The sequence below is a fragment of the Patagioenas fasciata genome, chromosome 7 (genome assembly GCF_037038585.1).
Source record: "Patagioenas fasciata isolate bPatFas1 chromosome 7, bPatFas1.hap1, whole genome shotgun sequence".
Lineage (NCBI taxonomy): Eukaryota > Metazoa > Chordata > Aves > Columbiformes > Columbidae > Patagioenas > Patagioenas fasciata.
Genome location: NC_092526.1, coordinates 17,850,799 through 17,878,226, shown reverse-complemented (window position 1 = coordinate 17,878,226; position 27,428 = coordinate 17,850,799). Strand labels below are relative to the sequence as shown.

The 27,428-nt window shown below is 39.2% G+C and overlaps 2 protein-coding genes across 2 annotated transcripts in view; one reads left to right on the top strand and one right to left on the bottom strand.

Moving 5' to 3' along the window:
- The window catches only part of LY75 (lymphocyte antigen 75), a 48,047-nt gene extending 28,610 nt beyond the window's left edge, over positions 1-19,437 (top strand). Inside the window, exons 23-35 of the mRNA XM_065840857.2 lie at positions 2,453-2,613; positions 3,281-3,410; positions 5,898-6,130; positions 7,957-8,125; positions 9,330-9,491; positions 10,406-10,528; positions 10,948-11,142; positions 11,484-11,704; positions 12,782-12,956; positions 13,466-13,633; positions 14,907-15,029; positions 15,486-15,653; positions 16,650-19,437. Of these exons, the coding sequence (XP_065696929.1) occupies positions 2,453-2,613; positions 3,281-3,410; positions 5,898-6,130; positions 7,957-8,125; positions 9,330-9,491; positions 10,406-10,528; positions 10,948-11,142; positions 11,484-11,704; positions 12,782-12,956; positions 13,466-13,633; positions 14,907-15,029; positions 15,486-15,653; positions 16,650-16,834 (2,213 nt within the window). The 3' untranslated portion in view covers positions 16,835-19,437. The remainder of the gene's footprint in view (positions 1-2,452; positions 2,614-3,280; positions 3,411-5,897; positions 6,131-7,956; positions 8,126-9,329; positions 9,492-10,405; positions 10,529-10,947; positions 11,143-11,483; positions 11,705-12,781; positions 12,957-13,465; positions 13,634-14,906; positions 15,030-15,485; positions 15,654-16,649) is intronic.
- A 5,497-nt stretch (positions 19,438-24,934) lies between these two features.
- The window catches only part of LOC136103095 (unconventional myosin-X-like), a 93,218-nt gene continuing 90,724 nt past the window's right edge, over positions 24,935-27,428 (bottom strand). Inside the window, exon 41 of the mRNA XM_065840952.2 lies at positions 24,935-27,267. Within this exon, the coding sequence (XP_065697024.1) occupies positions 27,154-27,267 (114 nt within the window). The 3' untranslated portion in view covers positions 24,935-27,153. The remainder of the gene's footprint in view (positions 27,268-27,428) is intronic.

Genomic DNA, 27,428 nt, shown 5'->3' with positions numbered 1-27,428 from the left:
CACCCTTAGTAAATTTGCAGATGACACAAAATTGGATGGGAGTGTTGATCTGCTGGAGGGTAGGATGACCATACAGAGGGATCTGGATTGGCTGGATTGTTGGACTGAATCCAATGGTATGAGGTTTAACAAGACCACGTGCTGGGTCCTGTACTTGGGTCACAACAACCCCAGGTAGCACTACAGGCTCGGGGAAGAGTGGCTGGAAAGCTGCCTGGCAGAGAGGGATCTGGGGGTATGGATTGACAGCTGGCTGAATATGAGCCAGCTGTGTGCCCAGGTGGCCAAAAAGGCCAACAGCATCCTGGCTTGTATCAGAAATAGTGTGCCAGCAGGACTAGAGGAGTGATTGTGCCACTGTACTTGGCACTGGTGAGGCCCCACCTTGAATACTATGTTCAGTTTTGGGCCTCTCACTACAGGAAAGACATTGAGGTGCTGAAGAGAGTTCAGAGGAGGGTGATGAAGCTGTTGAGGGGCCTGGAGCACAAGTCTGATGAGGAGCAGCTGAGGGAACTGGGGCTGTTTAGCCTGGAGAAAAGGAGGCTGAGGAGAGATCTTATTGCTGTGTACAACTACCTGAAAGGAGGTTGTAGCATTGAGGGTGTTGGTCTCTTTTCCTAAGTAGCAAGTAGGACAAGAGGAAATGGCCTCAAGTTGCACCAGGGGAGGTTTAGATTGGAGATTAGGAAAAAAATTCTTCACGGAAAGGGTTGTCAGGCATTGGAACAGGCTGCGCAATGAAGTGGTGGAGTCACCATGCCTGGAGGTATTTAAAAGGCATTTAGACGAGGTTCTTAGGGATATGGTTTAGTGCTACAGTTCGGTTAGGTTATGGTTGGACTCGATGATCCTGAGGGTCTCTTCCAACCAAAATGATTCTATGATTGTACAGGCATACTGTGAGCATTCTAAAAATCCAAGACCAGTTATAAATATGTTGTCTATCATTTACATCACTGGAAACATAACATGGAAATGCAGCCAGCAAACATTTGAGGCAGTTCGAAGAGCAGCTTCTCTGTATGATCTCAACCTATTATATGAAGAAAAAATTGTAAAACCTTGCATTAAGGGTTGAGAATAGAAGAGTCACCACTGAATGAAGAATTCCCATTATTTGCTTTGCAAATTAAAACATAACTGAGACTGTATACTTTGCACTGTGAAAACTACCTGAGGAGCTGCTTCCAAGACAAGCTCAATTGTCTGTGCGGGGCTGAGATGGCAAACACAGTTCTCTGCAGCTGTATCTGAAGTAGCTCAGTGGAATTCTGCAATGTGCACAGTGCATATTTTCTTTATAAGCAAATAACCTCTTGCCAAATAGAATATTGAAAGTGGACTAGGGATGCCACTAGTGTATCTGCAGGCAGCAGCTGAGTGGTAGTTTGTTTTTACTGCTGTTATTTGGGAAGAATAGGGTTACAGGAATATACATGTCTGAGACTTGCGCGGTTTTGGATGCTTTTAAGATTGCAAAAGCGCAGCCATTCTGAAATGTTATTTAGCGTGATCTTTTGTCTAGTTTGCTGCATTTGGAAGTCTTTGTTATTGTTTCTTGTTTGTTTTTCTTTCTGCCCTGTAGTGGAGGCCACCGATATGGAGAGGAGGGAGTCCTCTTAAAGAGGCATGCCTCTTTCCATAGGCTGCTTCTGTGTTTCCCAGTGGCATTAGGAGGCTGGCTAGCTCTGACATGTAAATCTTTGATGGCTTTGTCTAACTCAGAAAATAAGCTGAGGCTAGTCTGGCATGTTGCCAATAGTTAAGACAAGTCAGCAGTAGCTAATGACATAGCTTTAATTTGTCTTCCTCATCTAGACGAGCTCAATGAATGCCTTTGGTGCCTGGGGGGTGACCGAAGCCCATTGTTTTGTGCCAGAATGCTCTCCAAGAGGGGTCTGATTTCAGGTTTTCCGGTCTGAATTTTTTTCCAACTAAACCTGACTTTCTTTGTCCTGTCCTGCTTTCTCTGGCAAACTCTGCCAGGATCTAAGGAGCAGTTCTGATGTATGGTATACAGAAGTAGGAGGGGAAGATGGGAGATAAAACTTGTCCATCAATTCTAAGAGGGCATGAGGGAGTTCTTCAATTATCTCTGCACGGAGACAAAAGATCTCGCAGACCTGTAGAAAAGCAGCTTTTGAAATTTGGATGTAGGTGCAAGAACACAAAGTAGGGGGCAGGGAAACAGGTTAAATCCACTACCTGCTGCTCAGCTGCGAATTTGGAGGACAAATACCGATAGTCTACTCCTTTCAGATAAAATCAACATGAAAGGTGTTATCTTTTGGAAGGAAAGGATAATGAGCATTTGGCAGTCATAAAGGGCTGGGAAAATACAGTTAATACAAATGAGGGGTGCATTATCTCAGTTATGTGAAGTGTTTTTTCAGATGTTTACTGTTGTTGTCTGAACCACAATATGTACATTTACTGTTCTGCCCAACAGATTATATAACATCCTTGCTTCCTGGTATGCCAAAAGACATTTGGATTGGTTTGCAGTTTCTGTTCAGCACAAGGGAAAACAAATGGATAGATGAGAGTAGACTGTTATATAGTAACTTTCACCCACTACTGACAGGAAGATTAAGGAAAATTCCACTGGACGTAAGTTCTGACTTTTGACTTCTCTTGAACATTGAGTAATTAACTTTGGAATATTGCCTGTATTTAAAAAAAAAGTCAAAAAATATGTAACAGATCAAATCCCCCAGTTTTTAAGTGTCAAACAAGGTGACTGACAGTAATGGAGTTCTGGTTACCTTTGTTTGGATTATAACATCTGAACTGAGTTATGAAACACCAAAGGATGAAATAAAAAAACAGGAACAACTATTTAACAACTCTTCTGGAACTTTTATTTGCAATTTAAAGCCTACATGAAAGCAGTCATCAAAAAGATGTCATCAATAATACTTGATTCAGTTACGCTTAGACGGTATCTGTAAACCACTGTATATTGGTATTTTGCTCACTGCTCAACCCAAGGTGAAGCATAATAAATGTAATCAAATCACACCCACAAACAAGATTTATTTGAAGCATTAAATAATTTCATTTAATATTCACCCCTGTATTTATCTTGTGAATTCTTTTTTAGTCTGGACACCTGGTAGTGTTTGTATAATGGGTAAGCTGTGTTGCACCACTCCTTTGAAGCTGCTTAAACAAGTTCAGACAGCTCAGGTTCTCCTGGCCTCATTTTACTTCTCCTTCTCTACACAAGTATGTTTATGCCTTATTTGAGTCCGATAAGCATATTTCTGGTTTTCAGCTTTTTGATGAAGAGTTTAACAATCAGTGTGGTGTAATCCTCAATGATCCCAAATCACAGTATGTTGGAACATGGAATTTCACTGCTTGTGCTGACAGGCACTTCTTGGGTATATGCCAGCGGCCTACAGGCAAGTATGAAGACTCAAAATAAATTACAGCCAGAGTTTGCAGTTAAGATGCGTGTGCCAGACCTTTTAAAGTGCGTAAATTGTTGCATGCGAAGAGCAAGATTCTTGCAGAGACTGCACAGGTGCATTTTGGAAAAGCAGAGTGTGGGAGACGATCTGGGACAATTTTTGTCAGTCATTCAGAATTCTCCCTTTTGTTTTTCAGAGGGAATCTTTTCCTGAGAGACACTGTGTGGTTTCAATGGAACCATGCTTTAGCAGATGGGGCTTTAATGTTCTTTGGATAAAGATGTCATGTACATCAAGGAGTGGAATAATTGACTCCTTTGTCTTTAGAATGGTGGAAATGAGAAGCCCAGGGAAGGAATCTCACAACATTTCCATCCTTCTTAAACATACCTTGTGGTTTTTAGCACTATCAGAATGTGAGGTATCATGTACTCCTAACATTGACATTGATCTCCCCAGAGCAAGCCTCGAGGGCATACATGGAGAGTGATAATTTGGAGTGCTGCAGCTCTCCCTGGCTCCATACAGATGCATTGGCATGAGTGGGTTTTCTTAATCTGAACTAGAAGTAATATTCTGATGTAGACATGTGGGTTGGTTGATGCCAGTTACTGGAATTGGATCAAACATTTATAGCTTTTGTATGTATTTAATACCTGCTATGGGCTAATGTTCAGCATACCCACTTCTAAGTATGTTCCTCTATGTAAACAGTGCTTTAAGTAACTAACATGCTATCTTCTGAAAAAAAAAAAAGGCAAGTGTGCAAAACACCCAACAGTGTGCCAGCTTTCTTCTTGCTCAAGTAGACAAAGAGATTCCCTCCCCGCCCCTATTTAACACATGCACAAAAAATCTTTATTTCAGTGCCAAACACTTCAGAAATTCCAAGTTCCCAGATTGGAAGTCTGGATGGAGGACATGTAGTCATGAAATTCAAAAAGGGGATTTTTATGAGTAGTAGGTTGACAGTGTATCTGTGTAGATCAAGATATTATTAGTCTGGGATGACTAAAATACTGGCACTTCTTCCCAGCCACAGCTGTAGAAGGTGTAATGAGAAGGGTTTTTGGACTGCCAGAGTATGTGTCCTGGTACATTCTGGTCCTATATCATTATTGTGTTGGGCATCTAAGGGTAATTCAGGTTGGAAGGGACTTCAGCAGGTTGCAGAGACAGCTGTGAGAGAGTCCAGGTTACCTAGGGCTTTGTCCTAGGGAAAAAGATGATTCAGGTTCCTTGGAAATCTTGGCATGATTGTGATTTGCAGAACATATTGAGACGTTAATCATCAAGCAATTACTTCTTTCAGAAATGGACACTTTCTGTACTACCTTGTTTCCAATTTGGTGCCCTTGAGGTGTGATGGCACCCGTGGTTCCCAGGTTCTTTTGTGCAGCTGTTTACTAAGTGAAACCACTTGGCAGCAGACACAAACTACTTCAAACAATCTGTTTCAGTCTTGTTGTTTTTCTGATCTATTGAAAGCTGTAAGTTGCATGTAAATATCAGATTAATATTATGTTTCTGTCTTCTATTTTGGAAAACCCTGTCAGCCTATGGACCAGCCATTGATATCCTGTTATTTCTAGCGTGATTTTTTAATTTTGTTTTTTTTCTCCTCTCTCAGCCTTTTTCTGTTTAAGATGTTTTAAGTGTCAGGGCTTTTCTCCCGTTTGGACAGACGCATTTATTTTTGGTTGTGTATAAAATTTGGGTGCTTACCAGGTTTGCATGCTTTAATTTACCCGCCATGGGAAGGTTTGCATCTTTAACTAGCTGCAGTTGCTGTGCATCACTGAGCTGTATGCCTCTGGTGTGGTGCTGTTAACTGTGATAATGCTCAGTGCTTAGAGCACAAATAATGAATTATACCTCTTCCTGTGCAAGGTGGATTTTCTGCCATTAGTTAAGCACATGTGCAGGCAAAATCAATCCCCACTGGTACCCACGGATGGCAGTAAGTAGTTCTGGAACTCTGCTGTGCACTGTGAGATCTGCAGAGACAAGTTTTGTGGCCCATTAGATTTGCATAAGCATAAATCCACAGGCTCCACAGAGACAAATGAGTCAAGGTTAGCTGTTGCTATATGGGAGCAGAGAACAGTTGCTCTCTCCCATTCTTGTATTTAACTAAAGTTATAGAATGTGTTTTTAATTCAATAAATAGAATTCTTAACATTATTTAGCATTTAGTTGAAAACAGAAAATATAAAAACATGTGCATCTAAGTTGAGAGAGATATTTTCAACCGATCTATTTTTATATATTTTTTCTTTTATATATGTTCTATCTAAAGTGTTAGAGATATTTGCTTTCAACTGTAATCATCATAATGTATTGTCTAAGAAAATATTTTTGCCTTTTTTTTCTTTTCCATGGGAAATTCAAACAGGTTTTTCTGTTTGTTACAAAGAAATTTGGAGTTTAAAACATCTTCCAGTGTTTAACCACCTAAAAACTGGATTTCTCTCTTACGTATAGGAACTGCTGATGACCAGACAGAGCAAGTCCTTAATGAAACATTGAGCTATCAAAATGTTCAATACATGGTAATTCTGAAGAATTTGTCCTGGAATGATGCAATGGCTGAATGCATCAGTAACAAGATGCAGCTGGTTAGCATCACCGATCAGTTTCAGCAGGCTTTCCTCTCTGTTCAGGCTGCCCTTCATAATCACCCACTGTGGATTGGACTCTTCAGCAGAGATGTAAGTGTTACTTTCCCCTCAAATTTGGGCTTAAGGTAGTTTTTAGAGTTGTGCGAAATAGAAACTGGAATAAAGAGATTCAATGAAAAATGAATTTATGGAGTAATTTTTTCATTTAGAACCATCTGGAGGGTCTCAAGATTAATTTTGTGAATCTTCAGCTCTCCAAGTTACGTAGCTGTTGAACTCTGCTGGACAGATTGATGATGTTGAGACAATTCTTTTAAAAGATTATAAGGTGAAGGGGTATATTGTAAGGTAGCAGCAATGTAGATCACTGAATCATTTTTGTCTTTTTTGTTAATGAATGAGTAATTAGTGTTGCTATTCAATGTCATTGCTACTGTTCACAGTACCACCCTAGAAAGACAACCCAGAATCTGTTTTAAAAGGGAAAAACTAGAAGTGGTTGATCAAATTCAAAATTAATCGTTGAACAGTTCTGGAGATACATTTCTAAAACCTAACTTAGACTCCATTGTTACTATTTTTTTCCCCTCTCTCAGCCTTTTTCTGTTTAAGATGTTTTAAATGTCAGGGGTTTTTTTCCCTTTTGGATAGACCCATTTATTTTTGGTCGTGTATAAAATTTGGGTGCATACCAGGTTAGTGGGTTTTTCTTTTTTCTTCTGCTTGTTTTGTCGTTGGAAGAATCATACAGGAGGTACTGCTTTGCCTTTATGAGCCAGATGTTTTGAAGATGATCTTGTGGACTGGGAGCTTTCTCAGTTGTTAATGAAATGGCTTGGGCATGTTTGCAGAGTTTGTTTTTTTTTTTTTTTTAATGTCAAGCGCATGGGTCTTGAAATAATTGTGAGAAAAAGGTTAAAATTTATTTGAGAAGTTCCTTACCTACAAAGGCTGATGGTGCTCACTCAGCATCTATGGTGTTATGATCTTCCTGTCAGTAGTGGGCTACTGAGTATTCTAGGCAAAGTAGGTGGGGGGGAAGTAGAAATTTTGGTATATACTTTGGGGAGAATATTTTTAAAAGGAAACAGGCATTTAATCTTAGTGAAGATAGGGAAACCAAAACAACCTATTTTCCCTCTTCTTTTGAATCTTTATCTGTAAGTGAAGATCAAATGATTCATTTTGCTGCATACAGCTCAGGCATGCACTAGCTTTTCACTGTTGCAACACTTGATTGTTTGGGCACAATTTAAAAGCTACATGAAAAGAAATGATAGTGAAACTGGTCAACTGAACTTGTTACTCCAGTGCTGGGATCATAGACACAGAAAAAAGATACAAGATAAATTGAATTACAAAGTAGCAGGGGGATTTCCTGAAGAAAACTTTTAAATGTAAGATTCTTAAAGGATGGCGTGCTTAATGTATGTGGGCTTTTGGTTATTCCTTCTGCATCCTCCAGGGCAGGAATACATCTGATTTATTAAGTCAGTTAAGTATTTAATAGATTACTTTCAACTCAGTGTAGAGTAACTGAGAGTGGGCCTTACTCTCAGATATTATCAGTTTTCCAAGATCGGATAATTATATCCACCATTGATTTGCAGACACAAATGGTGTAATTTGGACATCTCATTGCCAGCTCTTCCTCCATAAGCATAGTAGTTAAACATCAACATTTGATAATTTGCCATCCACTTCAGCTAATTTAAATTTTTGCAACTGCAAAACTTAAAATAACGAAGGTTGTTACATTGTCAGCAGCAGACCGCATCATGGGGGGAGTGGAACACTTACAGTTCTCACCAGAGACACTGGACATGTCTAGCCAATGTGAATATATTATCATGTCATTTTCTGTACATAATATTTTTTACTACATAAGTTCACCCCTTTCACTTATACAATGCTAGGGTGGAAAACACTATGGCTGGCTGGATGGGAAACATGTTAGTTTTAGTCGCTGGTCCGAAGACGATGAAGAAACAAGTGAAGAATGTGTGGTTCTGGATACCGATGGCTTCTGGAAAACTTCTGACTGTGCCTCCGAAAATCGAGGTGCTATTTGCTACGCATCAGAAAGTATGTATCCTAGCATAATACTTAGGAAAGCTGAATTTTGTTTTATTATGAAGCATAAACTTACAGCTTTTTTTTAACTTAAATTTCCTCAGACAGGCATGCCAGGAAAAAAAGAAACAAACTTCAAATATGGGAGCATGGACCTGTTGGTCTTAATCCATGTGTTACTTACAAATGAACTGGGTGCAGGTGCATTGGGCCAGACTGTACCCTCCGTATTGCCAACAGATTGTGCTTTTGCACTATTTCTGTAATAGTGCTATTTCTGTAAGGTTGTTGGATACTAATCTCTCCCACATGCATGTGGAAGAAGATTCAGCTGCCTCTGTACTATTTACATCTTCATATTGGGACTTCCTGAAATCCCATCAGACATGAAAATCTGTAGAGGGAGGAGGTACACAATTACACAGAGAAGATAGCAGGTAGACACCGAATTGAAAGGTGTAAATTAAAGCCATCTGCTGTTCACAAAACCATTCTAAATATATACCAATTATTGCAAGACAGGTAGGAGTATAGCAGGACATCTTTTTGGGGGCATAAATAAGTAGCACAGCACCTTTCTGAAAAATAAAAAAGACCTTACCGAAAGATCATAGCAGATTTCTTCCCTGTAAGACTATTATAATTTATTTTATTGAGGTTTTGTTGCTGTTGTTTTTTAGTCATGGGGGGACATAGTTAAGCCATTTTTCTACACACTGAATCACAGTAAAAAAGTATACTTGGCATTATGACATCCTTCACTATTTTGCACTTGCAGTATAGGCAACTGCAGGAAGGGTCCTTCTCACTCCTCAAGTATTAGATAAAGCTACAGAACAAAGACGTGTTGCCAGCTATGAAGTAGCTTATTTGTTATGGTGATCAGCCTTCATACAAGAGACAATTGGAGCTTCTAGTTATTGGCCCACACTTAGAACATTTATGTAGGGATTTTATTCTTAAACCCATATAACGTAGCAGTTGTGAAAAGTTGTAGGCATCTGTATTCTTCAATAATGCTTATTGCCGGTTTTGTTACTTAAAAAAAGTCACCATTGTGAGGAAACCGAAAGCAACAATGTATTATTCATTTGGAGGATGGCACTTAATTTGCCTTGCATGTTTTTAAGTGGTACCTGAAAGTCGTTTGTGGTGTGTCAGGTTAAGTGTTGTCATTAATAAATGCTGTTCTGAATGTCATCTTTCCTTTTCTTAGAGAAGATTGAAAAAGAACAAGTAACACAAGTGAAGTGCCCACATAAGATTAAAAATACACCCTGGATATCATTTAGAAACAATTGTTACACTTTTATGATAACAAAAAATAGATGGAGAGAACTGAAGTCTCAGGAAGCTCATCATTTATGCAAGAAAATGAGTAAGTACTTTGTCATATTACAGGTATTTATGGACTGAAATCAGCTTGAGAGAGATGGGTTTTAGATCTGAGTCACTATCTGACAGTAAAGTGAGTGTTGAGAAAGGTGGTAGCATTTGGAAATGTCTAAGGCTGTTTGCCCTTGCGCGACACTGATGAAATGTGCCAGAGCAAGGGCAGGAGAGTTTGGGAGAAAAGGCTCTGAATTCTGAGATCTCTGAAAAATTGGAAGGTTTTGGTTTTGTTTGTTTGGTGTGTTTGTTGGTTGGTTTTGTTTGGTTTTGCTTCTCTTTATAATATGCAATTTTTAAATAGCTCGGGTAATTGTCATTCCCTTGGCAGCATTCTGGCTTTACAGTCACATTTACTTCATGGCTTTTTTTACCTCCTTGCTGTATGGAACAAAGTAACAGACTGAGAATAGTCCAATTCAGAAACGCAGGTGGGCTTTTCCTGCCTATCCTGAACAAAGTGTAAGCTTAGGAACAGCTGCTCTTTCATATGAAACCATTGTGTGTAACACTTCAGACTTGCATCTTTCCAGATAATGTTTTTATTTCTCATGAACTGATTTCAATTCAGTCTTTTTCTTAATATTGTTACTGTACTACGCAGTTTGAGAAAATAATGAAAGATTGCCAATATTTTTGTGTTCTATGCAGAAAATTTTCACAATATACAACTTGTAGTGACAAGTAGGACCCACAGATATCTCTGGAGCTGGCATCCTTCCCTTATCTACAAAACCTTTGAAAATTGTTTTTCCACTGTTATTATTCTATAAAGGTCTGGCTTTTACACATACTGGGCCTATCTGTGATAATTATTAACAGTGATAGCAAAAAATATTTAATTTGTTTTGTAACTAAAAGGTGAATTTGTAAGAAAGTAATTTTAAAAAAAAATTTCAACAGATCCAGAAGCATTTGTTCTGAGTGTTCGAGATGAAGACGAGAATAACTTTGTTACTGAGCAGCTTCGTTCATTCAGTGGTCTGGCTATGTGGGTCTGGCTGGGTGTGATTTATGATGATAGTGGTAAGATTTTTTTTCTTTAATAACTGGATTAGAGACAAAGATTGCAGAATTGAGTGCATGTTTCTTGCATGTTTCAGTGTACAACTAAAGTCAAACTGATTGCAAACCTATAATGCTTTATATTTGTGTTTATCTTCTAGAAGAAGGTAACTGGACATGGTTTCTGTCTGAGTGATAATTAGATCCAGTATGTTCTGTTTAGGCTAGATTTGATTTCCTTGGAAAGCAGGACTTAAAAGAGTCTGGATGAATAATGCTAACATATTTAGCATTTTATATGGAAGTGATTTACAGTAACTTAGAGTATCACTGCATTTTTTCAAAGTGAACATCTGTTAATGTCATTAGTATATTCAACATTAAATGGTATTTGTAGATGTAACGGCAATGTTTTAATAAATACACAATGTTTTCCACAGATAAAGTTCTCAAGTGGTATGATGAAACTCACCTGACGTACAATAACTGGAGGCTGGGAAGACCTAACGTAAAGAAGAACAGTTTTTTTGCTGGTGTAAATCTTGATGGGTTTTGGGATATTTATAATTATTCTCAAAGCTGGCATGCTCATCACTATAATGTGTACAGTATTCTCGCCTGTAAAATCGAAAGAGGTAAGTAGTAGAGAAGATTTATGTGTAGTGTTGCATGAAGATGATAATTTAAGTCCTAGTTCTGCAGTACCTGTTATATAAAGCTGAAACGTATGGCACAGCTGTCATGGGCTTCTGGGGTTACGTGGTCACTGTGTGCATCACTGCTGTAATATTCTGATCAGGAGGAATGTGTTTGCTGTACTCCATCAGCTGCTCACAGTAACAAAAGATAATTTGACGTAAATGGCTGGACACTCTAATGCTTGAGTTACATTGCAATAGATGGATTTTAGTGCTTTCTCTCATGTTCCTAGTAACATGAATGAAGTGCACAGCACTTGTCTTATTCTTTTAACTAGGACCCCAGCAGCACAAGCCTCCATTGCCTGAGTTTATTCCACATGGAAACAGAACATACAGGATCCTTCAGAAAAAGTTAACATGGTATGAGGCATTGAGAGAATGCAAACAAAATGAGAGTGATTTAGCAAGTGTACACAGTGAATCCCAACAGTTATTTCTAGAAGATATTGTCAAGCAGGATGGCTATCCTCTGTGGCTGGGATTGTCAATTCATGATGTAAGTATATGCTGTTGGTGGTGTCAGTAACGGATCTTGTCAATAATTTTCTGCACAGGATATGAATTATTTTCTGATGCTTCTATCCAGTTTCTTGGAATCTCTATTCCATGCAGTAAAATAATATGTTACACAGGCTTGAAAAAGTAGGTAAAGTATATGAAACTTTATTTTATGTAGCCATACTGAGATTTTTCCAAGTCCTCGACATTTTAATATAATACAATGGTCCCACATTATTCCTTGCAGCACAAGGAAGCACAATTTGCAACACTACCTTTAGAGGCTCCAGATTTTATGACGTGCTGTAGGATGTTTCTGTTAGCACATACAGTCAGACAATGCTGTAGGAAGCCTGGTTAGTCCAGGTCAGGACTGGCTCTCCAACAAGTCCTGCGTCCCTCCTCCCAGGAGGCATAGCAAGGGGCAGCTGCAGATCTTCCTCTGTCTGCTTAACCTTGGAGCCAAAAGCCTGTGGACCCTGCTCCCCGCACCATACTGGTCACCGTGGTTAATTGGCAGGAATACCCCTTCTGCAGAGGTGTGTCATTTCTACACGTACCTTTGCTACCTCTGCCCATCCTTTGGTCCAGATGGGTTCCCCCACTTCTCACAACTGACCCTTCATTGTCCTGGGTTTCCTGCAGTGTATCTGAAGGTAGGAGGTAGTACTCCAAACCATTCCCAAGCTGCCCAGCTTTACTTACTGAGGCTATCTCAACAGTTTAGCAGTTTGCAATGTATCTAATAATGTTCATAGCAGGAAGACAGACTGTTTAAATGAAACAGCAGGATGAAATTAAGTAAAATGTTCCAAGGTGTGTTGCAGGTTTAAATTAACAAACATGCTGCACTTTCTCAGTTACCACAAATCATCAGGATTTCTATGTTAAGAGTTAATTGGAAAATAGAAACTATGTTGTACAGTTATTTAATATGGATTTAGAAAATGAGCCACCTGCACTTTAATTTATCACTTTACAAGGGATAAATATTGCTACATGACTTATGACTGACAAGATTTAAACCATGACCATGTGCTGTGCTTTAGAAGTTGTGGGTTTTTTCTTTAACTAGGGAAGTAAAGCTAATTTTGAATGGTCAGATGGAAGTGACTTTGACTACTACCCTTGGGAATTAGAAAACTCAAATACTACTGAGAAGTGTGTTCTGTTGGATACTAAAGGATCTTGGAACCGTACAAAATGTACAAATGTTGCTGAAGGTGCCATTTGCTATAGCCCTCCAAACAGTAAGTGTCATTGTTAATGTTTGTGTAGTTGTCTTATGTATTCTGTTTTTACATGTTGTATTCAGAATTAGTTACGAAGGATGAAATACTACACAATTCCCTCTTTAAGAAGAGCTGTCTAACAGGCATAATGAGACACTTTTTAATACTTAAGGGAGATTAGTTCTCTCCATTTCAGAGGTGAAAATCTTAAACAACTCTGGTCACTTTCTGATCACCTGTGATACAACTATCAAACTGTATGTATCTTTTCTGAATAAAAATCATTATCAAACACATACAACAAACTTCAAAACCCCCTAAAAGGCAAGAAAAAATGGTTCCCAAGCCTCTGGGTCTTGTCTTATGCTTGTTTTCAAATAAATTCATCTATGACACATGAAGAAGGAATGTAAGCTAGTTGAATCATGGTTCTTGGTAGGTTGTTAATACTTACTGTCCTGTTACTACAAAGAGACTGTCCACAAACTCCTGCAGCAGAAATAACCTCCATTTCTTTGTCTTTGCAGAGAGAAAATTAGAGTCAAACCAAGTGAGCAGAGCCCCTGGATGCCCACAAATTAGTGGTTCCCTACAATGGCTACAGTATAAGGATCACTGCTATGCCTTCGACATGGCATTCTACAACTTTTCAGTATATAATGTGGAAGAAGCTAAGAAAGTGTGCCAGAAACTGAGTATGTTTAGACTCTTTATCACATTACAACTTGTAATTAGTCCACTATTCAAGAAGAAATAAAACCCAACAACCAAAAAATGTACACAGGCTATACTTCAGCTTTTCTTTTATCCTTCTTTAGTTTAGGAAAAATAATAGCAAGCTTTGTCTTTGAACATCTGATAATGGTTCTTGATAAAACACTGCAATGTACTGACAAATGGTTTGGCACACAGATATTTGCAAGTAAAATACAAATAGCCATTGATAGAGGATTCCAAAATGTAAGGCTTACGGTTTGGAGGAAACCATTTTATTTGCATACAATTAACTTTATTTATGATAAAGTTAGTGCTGTTAGCAGTGGTTTCTTATTATATCCTTGCATTAGCTGCTTCCTAATAGGGAGCCTGCTAACCTATCAAATGGTTCAAAGCATGTATTTTATAGGTATTATTAAGGCACAAAATATCACCAAAAATTAATTTTATGTCAAAGGATTTTCTCTCTTCTTTGATTAGCTATGTGGGGAATTGTATTGCAGAAGATGATGTTAAGCAGTCTCAAGTACAGAATTGTTATCACCTTCTTAGTTTAGAAGTGAGTGAATGTCATACCATTCTTTTATTTAATTATCTTATTATGTGAAGTTGAACTTGCTATGCAAGATGAAAAAGAAGAGGTGCAAGGAGTCCCAGTCCTGGATGTAGTTTTCTGTTGAGTCCTCCCTGGCCTGGTAGTTGAAAGAGAAAGTGATCTTCCTCTGAATTAAGCTTCTGGCTTATATTTGCATATACTTGTAAAGAAAGGGTACATTCTGAGCCTGTCTCCAGTATACCCTTTCCTCCCTCTTATTCCTTAATTGCTGTAGCACTGTATATAAAAACCTGAGGCATAATGAGGGATTGAGTTAAAAATTAATTAACTTCACAAAAGATGAGCTTTTGTTCAACTATATTTTTGAAAATGGCTAATTACTTGGATAAGACTAGCAATTCTGAATGTGGCATACCTTTTAATATCTTCCATGTATGTAGTCCACAGCTACAGTAAGTTTACTCCCATTTTATGGCCTGCTTGAATAACCATTCATCTGAACCAGTTTTGTATAATGTGCTGTATTTTAGGGAATGGGAGGTTTATGTCTTTATTCTGTTACATCAAGCTGATTTTACAAGCCCAGATCAGCAAATCTTTTCCTGTAGTAATTGTTCCCACAGAAAACTCGATGTACAAGCACAACAAAAAAATCTCTGAAACTGCAATTCTGACCGGTTTCCTCTTCCCTTTAGATCCTTCAGCAACCCTTCTGACAATAGTGGATGCTGAAGAAAATGCGTTTGTGAGCACACACATAAAGGAAAATGATCTCATCACCAAGAATGTGTGGCTTGGTCTTGCTCAGGGCTCTAAGGGTAAGAAGTAGCAACTATGTATAAGCATGAGTATTTCATGGGGTAAATAAAAATGCATAAATCCTCAAATGAGAATAGGGTTTTCTAGTGTTGAAAACCTACAGTAACTCTTGCCTGAGGTTGGAATCCCTCATTTAGCATGATAAAGCCCTTTGGACCTCACCGTAGCTTAAGTCTCTTCCTGTTGCACACTTCAAATAATCAGGAGTCGCTGAAACTCATTTTCCCCAACACTGTCATTGGTGCCTAATGGTTAAGCAGCAAATGCATCAAATGCTAGAGATCTGGAGGTGTAGCTAAAAGTGATGTTCATATTTATCCCATTTAATATATGGGACAGATAGTCAGCCCTGTTTCTTTTAGCAACTTAAAGAAATCAATAAATTGTCAATGACATTGTGTAGCACTATAGCATGTTTTGGTCATCTAAACTAAACAATACTTTTTCCCCAACAGATCAGTCCCTGAACTGGCTTGATGGCTCATCAGTTAAATACGTCAACTGGGAAAATAAAACGGCAGAAGTCAATGAAAAATGCAGTGTTATCCTGTCCACAACTGGCACGTGGTCACAAGTTGACTGCAGTCGTAGTCAAAGCAGAGTGGTTTGTAAAGCTCCTTTAGGTATGGAAACACTGATTTTAGCAGACGCTTAATTTTGTAGTGACTATATTCAGGATTTTCTTTTTTTTTTGGTGGGGAAAATCTGTGTTAAAATAATGCAAGTGTAATTCAGAAAAGAGCCTGTTGATATCTCTGCCTAAGCAAGAGGCTTTTATTGCTGTTTTGTCATAAAATTGCATTCAGAGACAAATTCTCTGGGAATGTTCTTCTCCTGGCTTCCACTATCGATTTAAAGGGTAAGGGAGAGAACTGAAATTTCCGCTTAAAAGAGAGCACAGAGTAGTTGCTATTGCTTCTTACCACACGGTATCTGCCGTGGGTGAGTCTGTAGGTAGGAAGAGAAATACTTCTGCTTGTAGAAGATGCCACTAAGTGGGTATTGCAGACTCTTTTTCAGTCCTGAGGATGCTTCTGAAAACATTGCCCTGCAGCTCCAGAAAAACTCAGGCCACGTTACTTCCTCATACTCTGCTCTGTATAGGAAAGAAAGTGGTTACTGGAGCATTGAGCAAGCAAGTTCCCCAGAAGCAATGGAATCTTCCTGATATTGTATACATTTTCACTAAAGTGGAAAGGCAGGGATGGATTTAACTTCATGCTGCTAAGGACAAACTCAACAACATCTTTTCTGTCCAAGGGAAGTGTAATTCCATTCCAAAAGAGTCCAAGAACTCACTACATTTCTGAAGTATACAAACCTCAACATGAGTGCAGCATTTACTAGCAGGTTTTTTGAACTCCGTAGGTTTCTTTCCAACCTAAATATAATTAGGAAGCTAACAGACTTATCAAAACAAACCAGTAGATGCAGATTCATATGGGAACATAACTTCACACTTGATGATGTGAAGACTATTAATACAAGGCAGCAGTTTGTCTGAACTTCAACTACACATGTGCAATAGTAGTGTGTAGCTATTTAAGCATCAACCCCATGACAAAATACTCTTACCAAAACTCTTTAAGAATAACCATGGGTGTTTTGTTCTGTTACAGGTTCTAATCATACTGGGGTGGCTGTAGCATTTGCCCTGCTAATTATCTTGGTCCTCATTTCTGGATTAGTGTGGTATCTCTTCAAGAAGCAGCGTCTTCACTGGAGTGCCTTCTCTTCAGTACGCTACCAAAGAGGGCTGAATGATGATGAAACTGATGATGTGTTCACAAAAGATAGCTTTTGAGAAACTGTTCCTTCTGGGCAATTTAGCATGAACTTCACTGTGTGAAGCCAAAAGGAATGAACTACTTGACGCTTTATTACTTCTTTTTGGAAAAGTAATAAGAAGGCTATTAATGGGGGCTAAATTTTGTTCTTTTATACAAGTGCAATTTTTATTCAAGTCCATCGTAATTACTTACATTTGGCCTAAACCATTTAAGGTGCATGGTTTCTAGTATTCTATGAGATGTTTTTAATTTACAGTATTTTCTCTTACCAGAAAGAGTTTTTAATGGGATAATTAATGCCTACAGTACTTCATGCAACATTACCTTTAATGAATGCACTTAAAATTGCTACATGAATTCTGTAGCTTCATACAATTATCCATCAATAATTTCATGCCAAATGATGTACCATTTTACAGTCTACAAGGGCTCTGCTGGTGGCATTGAGTTATCCTGTAGAAGCTAACACAAAGATGGGAAATAGGAGACAAACTGTCTTTGTGTAGCAACTTTTATAATATGTAGTTATAACTTTTGATATAGCAGGGGAGAAGGGAATTACCAGACAAGTAAGAATTAATTCCCGTCCAACTAGATTTTAAATTTTCTTTTTATCGTGGAAGAAGATCATATTCTGATTTCTCCCCTACCCCCCCCCAACAAAAGTCACACCAAAAAACAATGTTATAGTGGTGAGAAAAGAATTCCTCATTCCTTAGAATGCAGAATGTACTTTTTGATCAGAGAGTTATGGGGAATACGCTGCACTACAACCATACTAGCTAGGAGTAAATTAAATAAACATAGAATATTTGAAGCCTGAGACTGTGGCAAGCTGATAGATCACTACTCTTATCCCCTGGAGGCAGTAGTGAGGCTAACAAAAATACCCATTAAGGGCTAACTGCAAACACAAGCAGAACTCCACATATATTAAAAGCCTGAGCCCTATAAAAATGGTAAATGGTTCAGTTTCTTTTCACAGCTGCTTTCACAAAGTTTTGAAAGCACAAATAGCAGGAATGTTTACAATGAAAATCAGAATCTGGACATAACCATTAATGAAATATTAGACACCCACAGTTAGAGTAGTATTTAGAGAAATATGTACCATATTCTGTCTTATGCCTTCAAACTACTCTGAAATTAAACCCAAGTGATTTTCTCCTAGATCAAAACACATGGTCTGTTGCACTGTGACACCCAGAGACAGGAGTGTTGCAGTGACAGTGTTCTTCTGTAATGAGATCCTCCTGACCTTTACTTCACCTACTACTCTTATTTAGACAAGGGTTAAATGCCCAACTTCATAGGTGAAATATGTCATCTGTCCAAGAAACAAGACAAAGATATAACTAAGAAAAGAGTGAGAAAGAATGTATGGTAAATAAACTTGTGTACATAAATGCTAAAAATACTTGAGTATTTTACATAAAATTTAAACTTGATTTTTGTATGTGATGTGTCACTGTAGCCTTTTCTATGCACTCCAAAGAAAGCAAGATATAAAGGGAAAAAGGGAAGACAGAATTGTATATATTAATTACTCCAATGATGTGATCAATTAACATTTTGAAAAAAGTTTTTAGACTGCTTTAATGCACCATACAAAGAACAGGCACATTTGCCTTTATGAAGGAGGATATTTAAAAGACCACATCCATTCCCCATGTAATGGTGGTACGTAGCAAACCAAAATACATTTAGTCTGAAATGCTGAGAAAAGTACTACTGATTTCTCTGAAGCAACAGTGTGAGGTTGTGATGTTCAACCACCTTTTTCCCCCCTGCAGTGTACATTGACAGCACTTTTCTTTGTTCCTGTTTGCACTATTTTGATAAGCAAGTGTTTATCATTTGTATTGAGAAATAGAGAATTTCTTGTAGATAGCGCTTTAGAGCCCATTAAAACAGTAGCCTGAGGGGACACAGTAAATTAACCATTGAGTTAGTTTGCTGAGCAAAGCAGTGAACACTTCTGGTGTTTATTTGGTTCTGCAGGCACAGTTGTGCACATTTCCGTACTTGTAGAAAATGTAGTTAAGATGATGCTAGTTACTATGTAATGAAAATAACCCTCATCCCACTTCTTAAACTTACCTTGGCATGAGAAGTGTTTGACATGTCACCAAGCCTCATTTCTGTCATCTTCTGGTTTAGTTTATATGCTTAAGTGCTTTGCCAAATGCCTCCTAATTTAACAGACTTTTTAAAAAAAGTGTTCCTTATTGTCCTTTTCTAACAAGTGGGGGAAATTATTGACAAATTCTTATGCTTTGAGATTTACTAGTTTTATAGATGTTTATACTTTGAGCATTTTTAGGTGTGAATCTGGAATGAAAAATGGAAATTAGTAGTAAAATCCTAACTCTCCAAGACACGAGTATATGCTTTTTATATTAAAAAAAAGTATATTTTATTCTTAGGAATGATGTAAATAATTTTAAGACCCTATTTGTCATGTTTGTTTCATCATACCCAGGTTGTCTTATTGCTGGTAATTCTTATTGGAGTAAGCACAACTGCCTTAGTGCAGGTGAATAACCCACTTTATTTGAAATAAATAGATTATTTAGCAGTATTTCATTGAAAGAATAAAATTAAATAAAACACTAAACTGCTTCCACTGTGATTTTATTTCTGTGGAAGCATTTATCACAGCTGAGGTACAGGTCATTTAATCACTAGGTAAAAAAAGCACATAACACAGGAGCTGTGGTCACAATTAAAGCAGGTAACTACGTGCTACCACAATAAGAAATCTTTAGAGGTAATAAAAATCTTTGGTGTATTTAAAAAGAATGCCAGTAGCTTTCTTTCTGCAGTTGAACACACACTTTATCATGGAACATGGTTATACCTGTTATCAAGCTGATTTGGGGTTTGCACAGAAAGGGAACTCTGTGCTTTTTTTTTTTTTTACTTTTTAAATCAAGGTGTAATTCCTTAGCACTTTGTGGCTGATCTTCACCCCAAAGCAGGTTTTCAAGGGCTCCCAACATAACTCCTTACTTTTCAGCCATGTAACATTCGCAATTAAAGCATGAAATGTATTCAAGTATCATCTGAACTCTGAATTCCAGATCTCCAAAATCTGTGGCTGCTGCTCAAAGGGCAGTATTATTATTAGCTACACTAATGGCTTGCTGGGAGAAACTTCCTGTTGTGCAAGACTGCAAACAAGGTCATCTGCTTCAAAAACATGAATTTGAAAACTGAAGATGATCAGGGAAACAGAAGCACAGAAATGAAGTGCTTTTCCTATGTCCCAGAGCAACAGAGGTGGAAGACATCCTAAAATGCCTTAATCTCACAGCACAGTCTGCTGGCCTCCAGTAGCTCCAGACAAAACCTGTCCAACTTCAGGTAAATGCACAAGGGTTTTTGCACACTTACAGCTTGACTTGTGAAACTCTGTCTCATTGGCCTCCCTCTTGTTGGGGGAATTCCTGTGGGAATGAGCTCTTCTCAGAGTGAGTTTTGGTTTGGGTTTTGGTTCTTCCTGAATTTTGCCTGGTCTTTGCAGACTGTGTCACAAAAAGGTTAATCCTCATCTGCCACTAGGTCAGCCAGCATTTTTATTTTAAATCTGTTTCTGCATCAGTAGCTCAATTTACATAGAAATCAACCACAAGTGCTTATGCATGAGCACTGTTTGGGCCTGATGCATTTGTTGTATTTATCATTTTTGCCTCTTTCTTTAAATCAAACGCACCATCTGCTTGTTGCTCTGGACATATGTTATACATCTAAATGTTTTTGAAAGGAAGGAGTAAATTGCATAGCCCCTCAGTGGTACTTTTTTGTGTGGATGCAAATAAACAAAGACCAAACACTACAATTTTTGTTGCTGAAAGATAAAATTACCATTTGGGCCATTTATGCATCCACTGTTGTGTGTATGGAGCACAGTGGGATATGTAATACCCAGGTTCATAAAAGTGAGTCAAATTCATTCTGTTGTCAAGAAGTACATAAAGTTCTTATTGACCAAATTAAACAGACTTTGCACAGTTTTAAAGCAAGAACTATGAGCAATATTAAAGAACCAATTTTAGGAAAAACAGGAGATTAGCTACTGGAGAGAAAAATTCAGTTATTGCTCTAATGGACCTTTCCCATTTACTTCTGCAGAGCGTTAAGATGTGAGTTGACAAAGCACTAAAAAAGGTAATTTTCTGTTGAGAGCAAATTAACTTGCAAATGGTGCGTAGCGTAAATGCCATTTTAAAATGCTGCTATCTTGTTTTTATTTCTGTATGATATGTTCACACTGAAAACTCCTGTGCACTCCATCGTAGTATCTGCCAGTAACTGATTTTTAACAGATTTGGACAGGTAGGGGAGGATACTAGATAAGGTTTTTATTGTGATTACACAGTAATGGAGCACAGACTGTAAGTCCTTTTGGATTTCTATTTACTAATGCAGAAGAGACTGTAATTATAAACAGAACACAGCTGTTTGTTAGCTTTGCTCCTTTTCAGCATAAATAGAATAATTCACTCCATGGTAGCTTTTGAGAAAGTGGCATTTCAGTTATACAAAATAATTATGGCAAACTGTGCTTTCTTCATTATGCTGGCCCTTTATGAGCACATTTTTTGTTAGAACAAATGAGAACAAAGATGTTTTTCTGTATGCGTATCTCAGGGCACTCATATTGATATTAAGAGTACTACTGCTTTCTATTAAACTTCTCTTTTCAAATGTCATATTTCACAGTTCCCTTTTAATAGATGATGCAGAACAGATAATTATACAAAAATTTGGTGTTGATACTGTGTAAAACCTAGCAAGCCTTGTATGCATATTCAAATCAAACTTACAAAATAGTTGGTTGAGATGATTTCACGAATGTGCATGACTGAATGTCATCCCCATTGGCAACCAAACTGCTTTCTGTTTCGTTAAAATGTCTTCGTTTTCTTGAGCATGATCTGGGTGTTTAAAGAGCATCTTGTGTCAAGTGAGAGTGAATAATACCTGTGTGTGGATAATAGGAAGGCACATTTACCCAGGGCTTGGGTTATGAGCTACTTGGAGGAAAAGAGCTGGGGCATTCCTGAAATTTTCATCTTGTATTGTCTCTGGTGGCCACCATTCTGCTTTTTACCTGTTCTGTCTCACGCTAGCTTAGCAGCACTGATAAATAAGCCCCCAAATGCTGAACATGCCATCATGGACATGAGAACCAAACAAGGTAGCCTTACACCAGTGTAAGCCGCTGGGAAAAGAGACCAGAAAGCACCACTTGCTGAAGAGCAGCAGCTGAGCACAGCCACAAAAGGCAGGGGCCGAGTGCTGCCAGCAACCCCTGCATGGCACAGGAGCAGCAGCATGGACAGGCAGAACAACAGCACAGCCCTTGTACAGCTAGGTCTGTCCCTCTCCTCTACAAGCAGCAAACCTCCAGCAGCCAGGGAGAGAGCAGCTCTGCACCCCAGCCCAAGCACCCACAACGTGACAAGAAGGAGTTTGTTGCGGGCAGCAGCCAACACTCCCCTGTTTCAGCCTCAGGGGTCCCGCTGCATTCCACCCCTCTTTCTTCTGCAACCAGGGCTTCTCCTACCACACAGACTCAGCACCTTTATACCCCACACCAGCCTTACCTTACAGGAACAGCTCTGCTTCTACATGCTGGAGCACAGGCCTTCCTCTGCATCTCTTTGCTCAGCAAGGATGACTCACCAGGACACAGCCATCCCAGGGGAAGGAGGAAGAAGGTTCCTGGTTTAAATGCTGCTCTGCCCAGGGGCACACCCTGATGAGGCACAACCAGGGACAGCTGAGTTTCCTCTCCCTCAGCTTGGTGCTGCAGCAGGACACAGAGGCAAGACAGGTAAGCTGCTCCTATGAATACATCTGCTCCATTATTGCAGTATTGCTGCAAAAACTGTGCCCAGTGCCTAACTTGTTACAGAACCACTTCAATTTATACTGACAGGCTGTCACTTTTTGAGAAAGAGTTGCACGGAATTCAGTGGTGCCTGGTTTTACAGGAAGGGTATGTGTTTGCATTGGTAGTTCTGAGCCATCACAGCATTTCAGGGAAGGCCTGAGGCAACCACTGTGCTGGCGGGGGCAGCGTCTGGGGGCTGTGGGTGGCCACAGATGTGCAATGCTAGGAGAAGGAGCTGGGTTGCCCACCAGCCAGCTGTTCTCTGCAGCTGGCCAGGCTGCCCAAGCCATGGGGGCACTGTGAGATGGAGTCCTCCCTGCTGGGATTTAAAATCTGGCCAGCATGCAGCTGTGCTTGAAGAGCAGCTCTTAAGAAGTGGGTGGAAATAAGTGAATTTTACTTGTAATGGGAGTTCTCGACAATCACCTGTACATTGACAGTGGCATGGGGCCAACGTGTATATCAGGAATTGCTTGTATAAGATGTGGACAAGCACTTAGCTGTCCACGGATTTAGGAGCTTATATTTTACAGTGGGGGCTGGAATTCACATGTGAGTTATTTGCTCAAATGCCCAAGGGGAGCATGTCATTTTTAAAGTACACAGTAATGATAGAACGTACAGCCTACACAGGGAAAGGATATGTGTTTTAGAACAATCAGTAAATGAACAGTTGAAGTTTACAGTCAAACTGTTTTAATAATTAGACACATGTGCTTGTGATTTAACTTACCAGGGCCTTTGATTCTGTGTATAAACCATTTTATGTTTACTGTATAGATGGAAATTATAAATTGTACGCTCTTCCAAAGCCTAATGCTAATGCTCATTGGCATGAAACTGTTTCATACAAAATTAACATTAGAACATACAAGTTTGAATTAAATAATAGAGAAATCCTGGCTTGAAGGCCAGAAGGGACTGCACATCACACTGAGAGGGCAATAGTATTAGAATGGGAGTGTGAGAATGGCATCAGCCGGCCATCAGTTGCAGTGAATAGTCACCTAAACCAAAGTCATAAATGAATTTGTGCACCACCTACAGTGGTGCATGTTTGTTGTTACAATAGTAATGTATTAGATTATGCAAGTGGAGTTTGAAATTCAGCAGCTGCAAACAGGGGAGACTGGCTAGATAGTTCCTGCTTTAATCCATGGTGACTGAGATTGGACTCTGTGTTTCCCACCAAGAAAAAAAATCAGCTTCAGTGAGTTGCAGCCCAGCAGGAAACAAGTGGGGGAGACATGCCATGCCAGACGGCAATGTGACTGAGAGGTGCTTAATCCCACGAGGGCTATTCAGGAGAGACATGTAGGCCAAGCAGCCTGTGTTTAGTTTTAACACCCTCCTCTGCCCAAACAAGTCACCTCTGTGGGTGACTTCAAGCTTCCTAAGCAGAAAGGAGGCAGAGATAGCATGGTTTTGGAAGTACAGAGAAAGGAATGTGAGGAAAGAAAAGCAACAACTGCTGAAGTAAACAGAGGCAGTTCTGGCTGCAAATATAGACATGGAAATTCTATGCAAAGTGATAAGGATGAAGGAACTGAAAATTTGGGAACAGTTAGGGAACAGGGTCCCAAGGCTCTCAGAGCACCTGCCCAAGGGATATAGGAGAGCACATTAATTGGGAGTATGCATCACTGCTTGGTTTCCATACTTGTGCATGGATTGAAAGAACTTTTGTCTGATGAAGGACAGTCTGTATGTGCTGCTGACAGCTCAGCTGCCCCCAGTCCAGGTGTACGACTTTGGTGACATATGCTCTTAGGTGAACATCATGCCTAGGTCATGCTATTCTAATAACAGTGCAGCTGGCAGCTTATTTGAGTTGGAAGCAATTTTCTGTTATTAATGACTTTGGAGGTGCTGAAGAGAAGGGATTAAGCTGATCCTGCAGCCTGGGGCTTTGTTACTGTGGTGAAAGCAGAGCAAGGAATTAATCATTACCAGTCTCAGAACCAGTCCCTTGAAATCACATGGGACATCTCCCACTGACCAAGGTGGGGAGCAGCCCCAGCATGAGCAGTAGAAGCTGGAAACAAACCTTACCCATTGTAGCAGTAAACTATTTTCTATAAATCACCACAAAGGCAAAATTTGCTTCTGAGAGGAAGGGCTAGTGTCGCCTCATGCTGTTGATGCATATGTTTCACTTACAAGTTCTGAGTGCTAGATCTCCAAATAAACATCTTAACATGAGCAGACAATGTCTGTGAGTGAATACAGCCTGTGCAATCCAATAATTTATTAAACTTTCATCTTGTAAAGCCAGTTACAAATTAAAAAAGACTGCAGAAGGAATTCTGTAATAGAAATGAGCAAAATTACAACAAATAGTAACAGGAGTTACATTCCAAAGTGGGTTCAAGCTGCCTGCAGCAACCCAAGAGCCAGAACACAGAGACAGTGCAGAGTTAGGATAATCAAGGCTATTCTGATACATAAAAAGATCGAGTCAGTGTTTGGACCAATACAGAGTGTTGCTTCTCAGGTTGCCTCTGCAATCCCTTGCCTGTGACCTGCTCCTCTTTTCGTTCTTTGTGACAAAAAGGGGTATTTGTAGGATCCTTCAGTAAAGCTATTTAAGGCAAAACTTCAGTTGACCGTGTGATTCAGTAGTGGTTACCCTCTTAGGCTGGGTGTGTGGCAAGTGGCCAGAGTGTTTGCACATGCTGCAGTGCGGTGGGAATGAGAGAAAAGCACAGATTATATACAGTGTTTTTCCTTGTACTGTCAACCTCAAAACTACAGTGTTCTGCAACACAGTAGTATTAGTGACTTGGCACAATTTGATGATTAATTGGAACGGAACCTGTTGTATACTGACTCCTAGTTTTCTTTTCTATGGAATTTCTGTTTCATAGCTAACAAGCTTTAGCTGCCACCTCTTCAGAACTGGAGACATCTGATTTTAAACAACCATGCAAGGAGGCCAACATAACATACAACTCTTATGCTTCATTCAGTTCAAACTGAATGGACCTTTGCATTCTGGGATCCCAAGACTAGACAGGGGTCATAGAAAATGGCTAGTCCCCAGGCTTCTTGGTTGCTAACGCAACCAATTTATGATGTGACTGGTACTGAATACTGTTTTAAACAACTTAATCAAGTTCTGAAGTCAAGAGACTGAAGATGACTGCCATCTTTTGCTGAGAAGAAAAAAAAAATCTGCTTCATCAAGTTGCAAGTAGCTATAAAAAAACCTCCAAGAAACAGTCATTTTGGCAAAATAGAATTGTTTAAGTTTTGATGATGACTAGGGAGCTAGATAGGACTGGAAGGGGACCTAGGGATTTAGTGATGGGAGCAGCTCCCATTTGAATTTGGAGAAGGATGAAGGGTTTGGCATCTGCTTACAGTAGTACAGAGGATGTGAAAATCTTGCCTATAACAATGTATCTAGGCACCTATTCACTCAGTAGGAAACAATTCACTTAAAACTAAATTTCAGGCATCCTAGTCATCCTGGAATCCCACACAGAGAAAGCAGGAACTTAAAGCAGGTGAGCAACTTGCCGTAAAAATCCTGACCTCCATCTGAAACCTGGAGATTGTGAAGAAAAACTCTTCTGGAAACATAACTAAATCAATCTCCCCTCCTGGGCTGTAGAGGGGAAAGGCAGTCATTTATTTTTAGGCAACAGGTGCTGCTTGGAATGTACCCAGAATGACACTTGATGATCTGCTTCAGTGATGTTAGTCTCAAAGATTTTTCTCCTGTGTTAAATTTCTAAATATTCTAACTTAAAGTGCCTCTTTTTACAGTCATGTACCTGTGAACTTCTGTTGGAGGGTAAAGATTCATCTTGGGTGTTTTTGTTTGTCTGTTTAACGCTCCCTCAGGCAGGGTTTGACCTCTTAGTTGGGCCACTTAGCTTCAATTATACCAAGGCATTTTCTTCTAAGACCAGATCAGATCATTAGTATAACCTGAAGAAAAACCCACAGTGACTTATATTTTAGAGTTTTTTGCAAAATAAATAAAAAACAAATATTCTATCCTGTGATCTCATGATCTCAGATGTTTGCATGTTGGAATTCATAAGGAAGCTTAAGTCTGCCTCCTGTAGTACAGAAACGATTCTTGTTAATTTTTCTGCCAGTATGATAGGTAATGGTGAAAGCAGCAGAGACGACAGGCAGGAGGAGGAGGAGGCTTCTGACTTCGCTTCTTTAAGGTACATTGTTCATCAAACAAGCAAGAGGAAAACAAGTTTTGGGTCATTAATATTTAACAACAATTGTTGCTGTTTAATGTCTTTGGGCAGAGGTGCAAATCCTATGGTACTGTAGATGTCACTTCAGTTTTTAAACACAGTAGTCAGTCAAGTGGAGTTCTTAAAAAAGATCTTTGCTACACTTGTGCTGGCAAGTTGCAAACACCCATCATTAAACAACTGCCTCTCTCATGGCAGTTCATTCGTATCACCTAGTCCAGATGCTGGCATGACTGTCCACACTGGTGGCTGATTTGACGCTGCAGCGTTTCTTCACAATCATGTTGATGTATGCTTTCATGATCTTTATTATCTCGCCCACCTAGAGAGAGAACACAGAAACAGAGGATATGCACATTAAAAACCTTATTCCACTGAGACATGCCAGACATTCTGCAGGAAAAGATTCCTCTTGTACAAAGTCATAGCACTATAGGTTTTGCATGTAATACTAAATGTGAACATGACAGTAAGGAAAGAAAT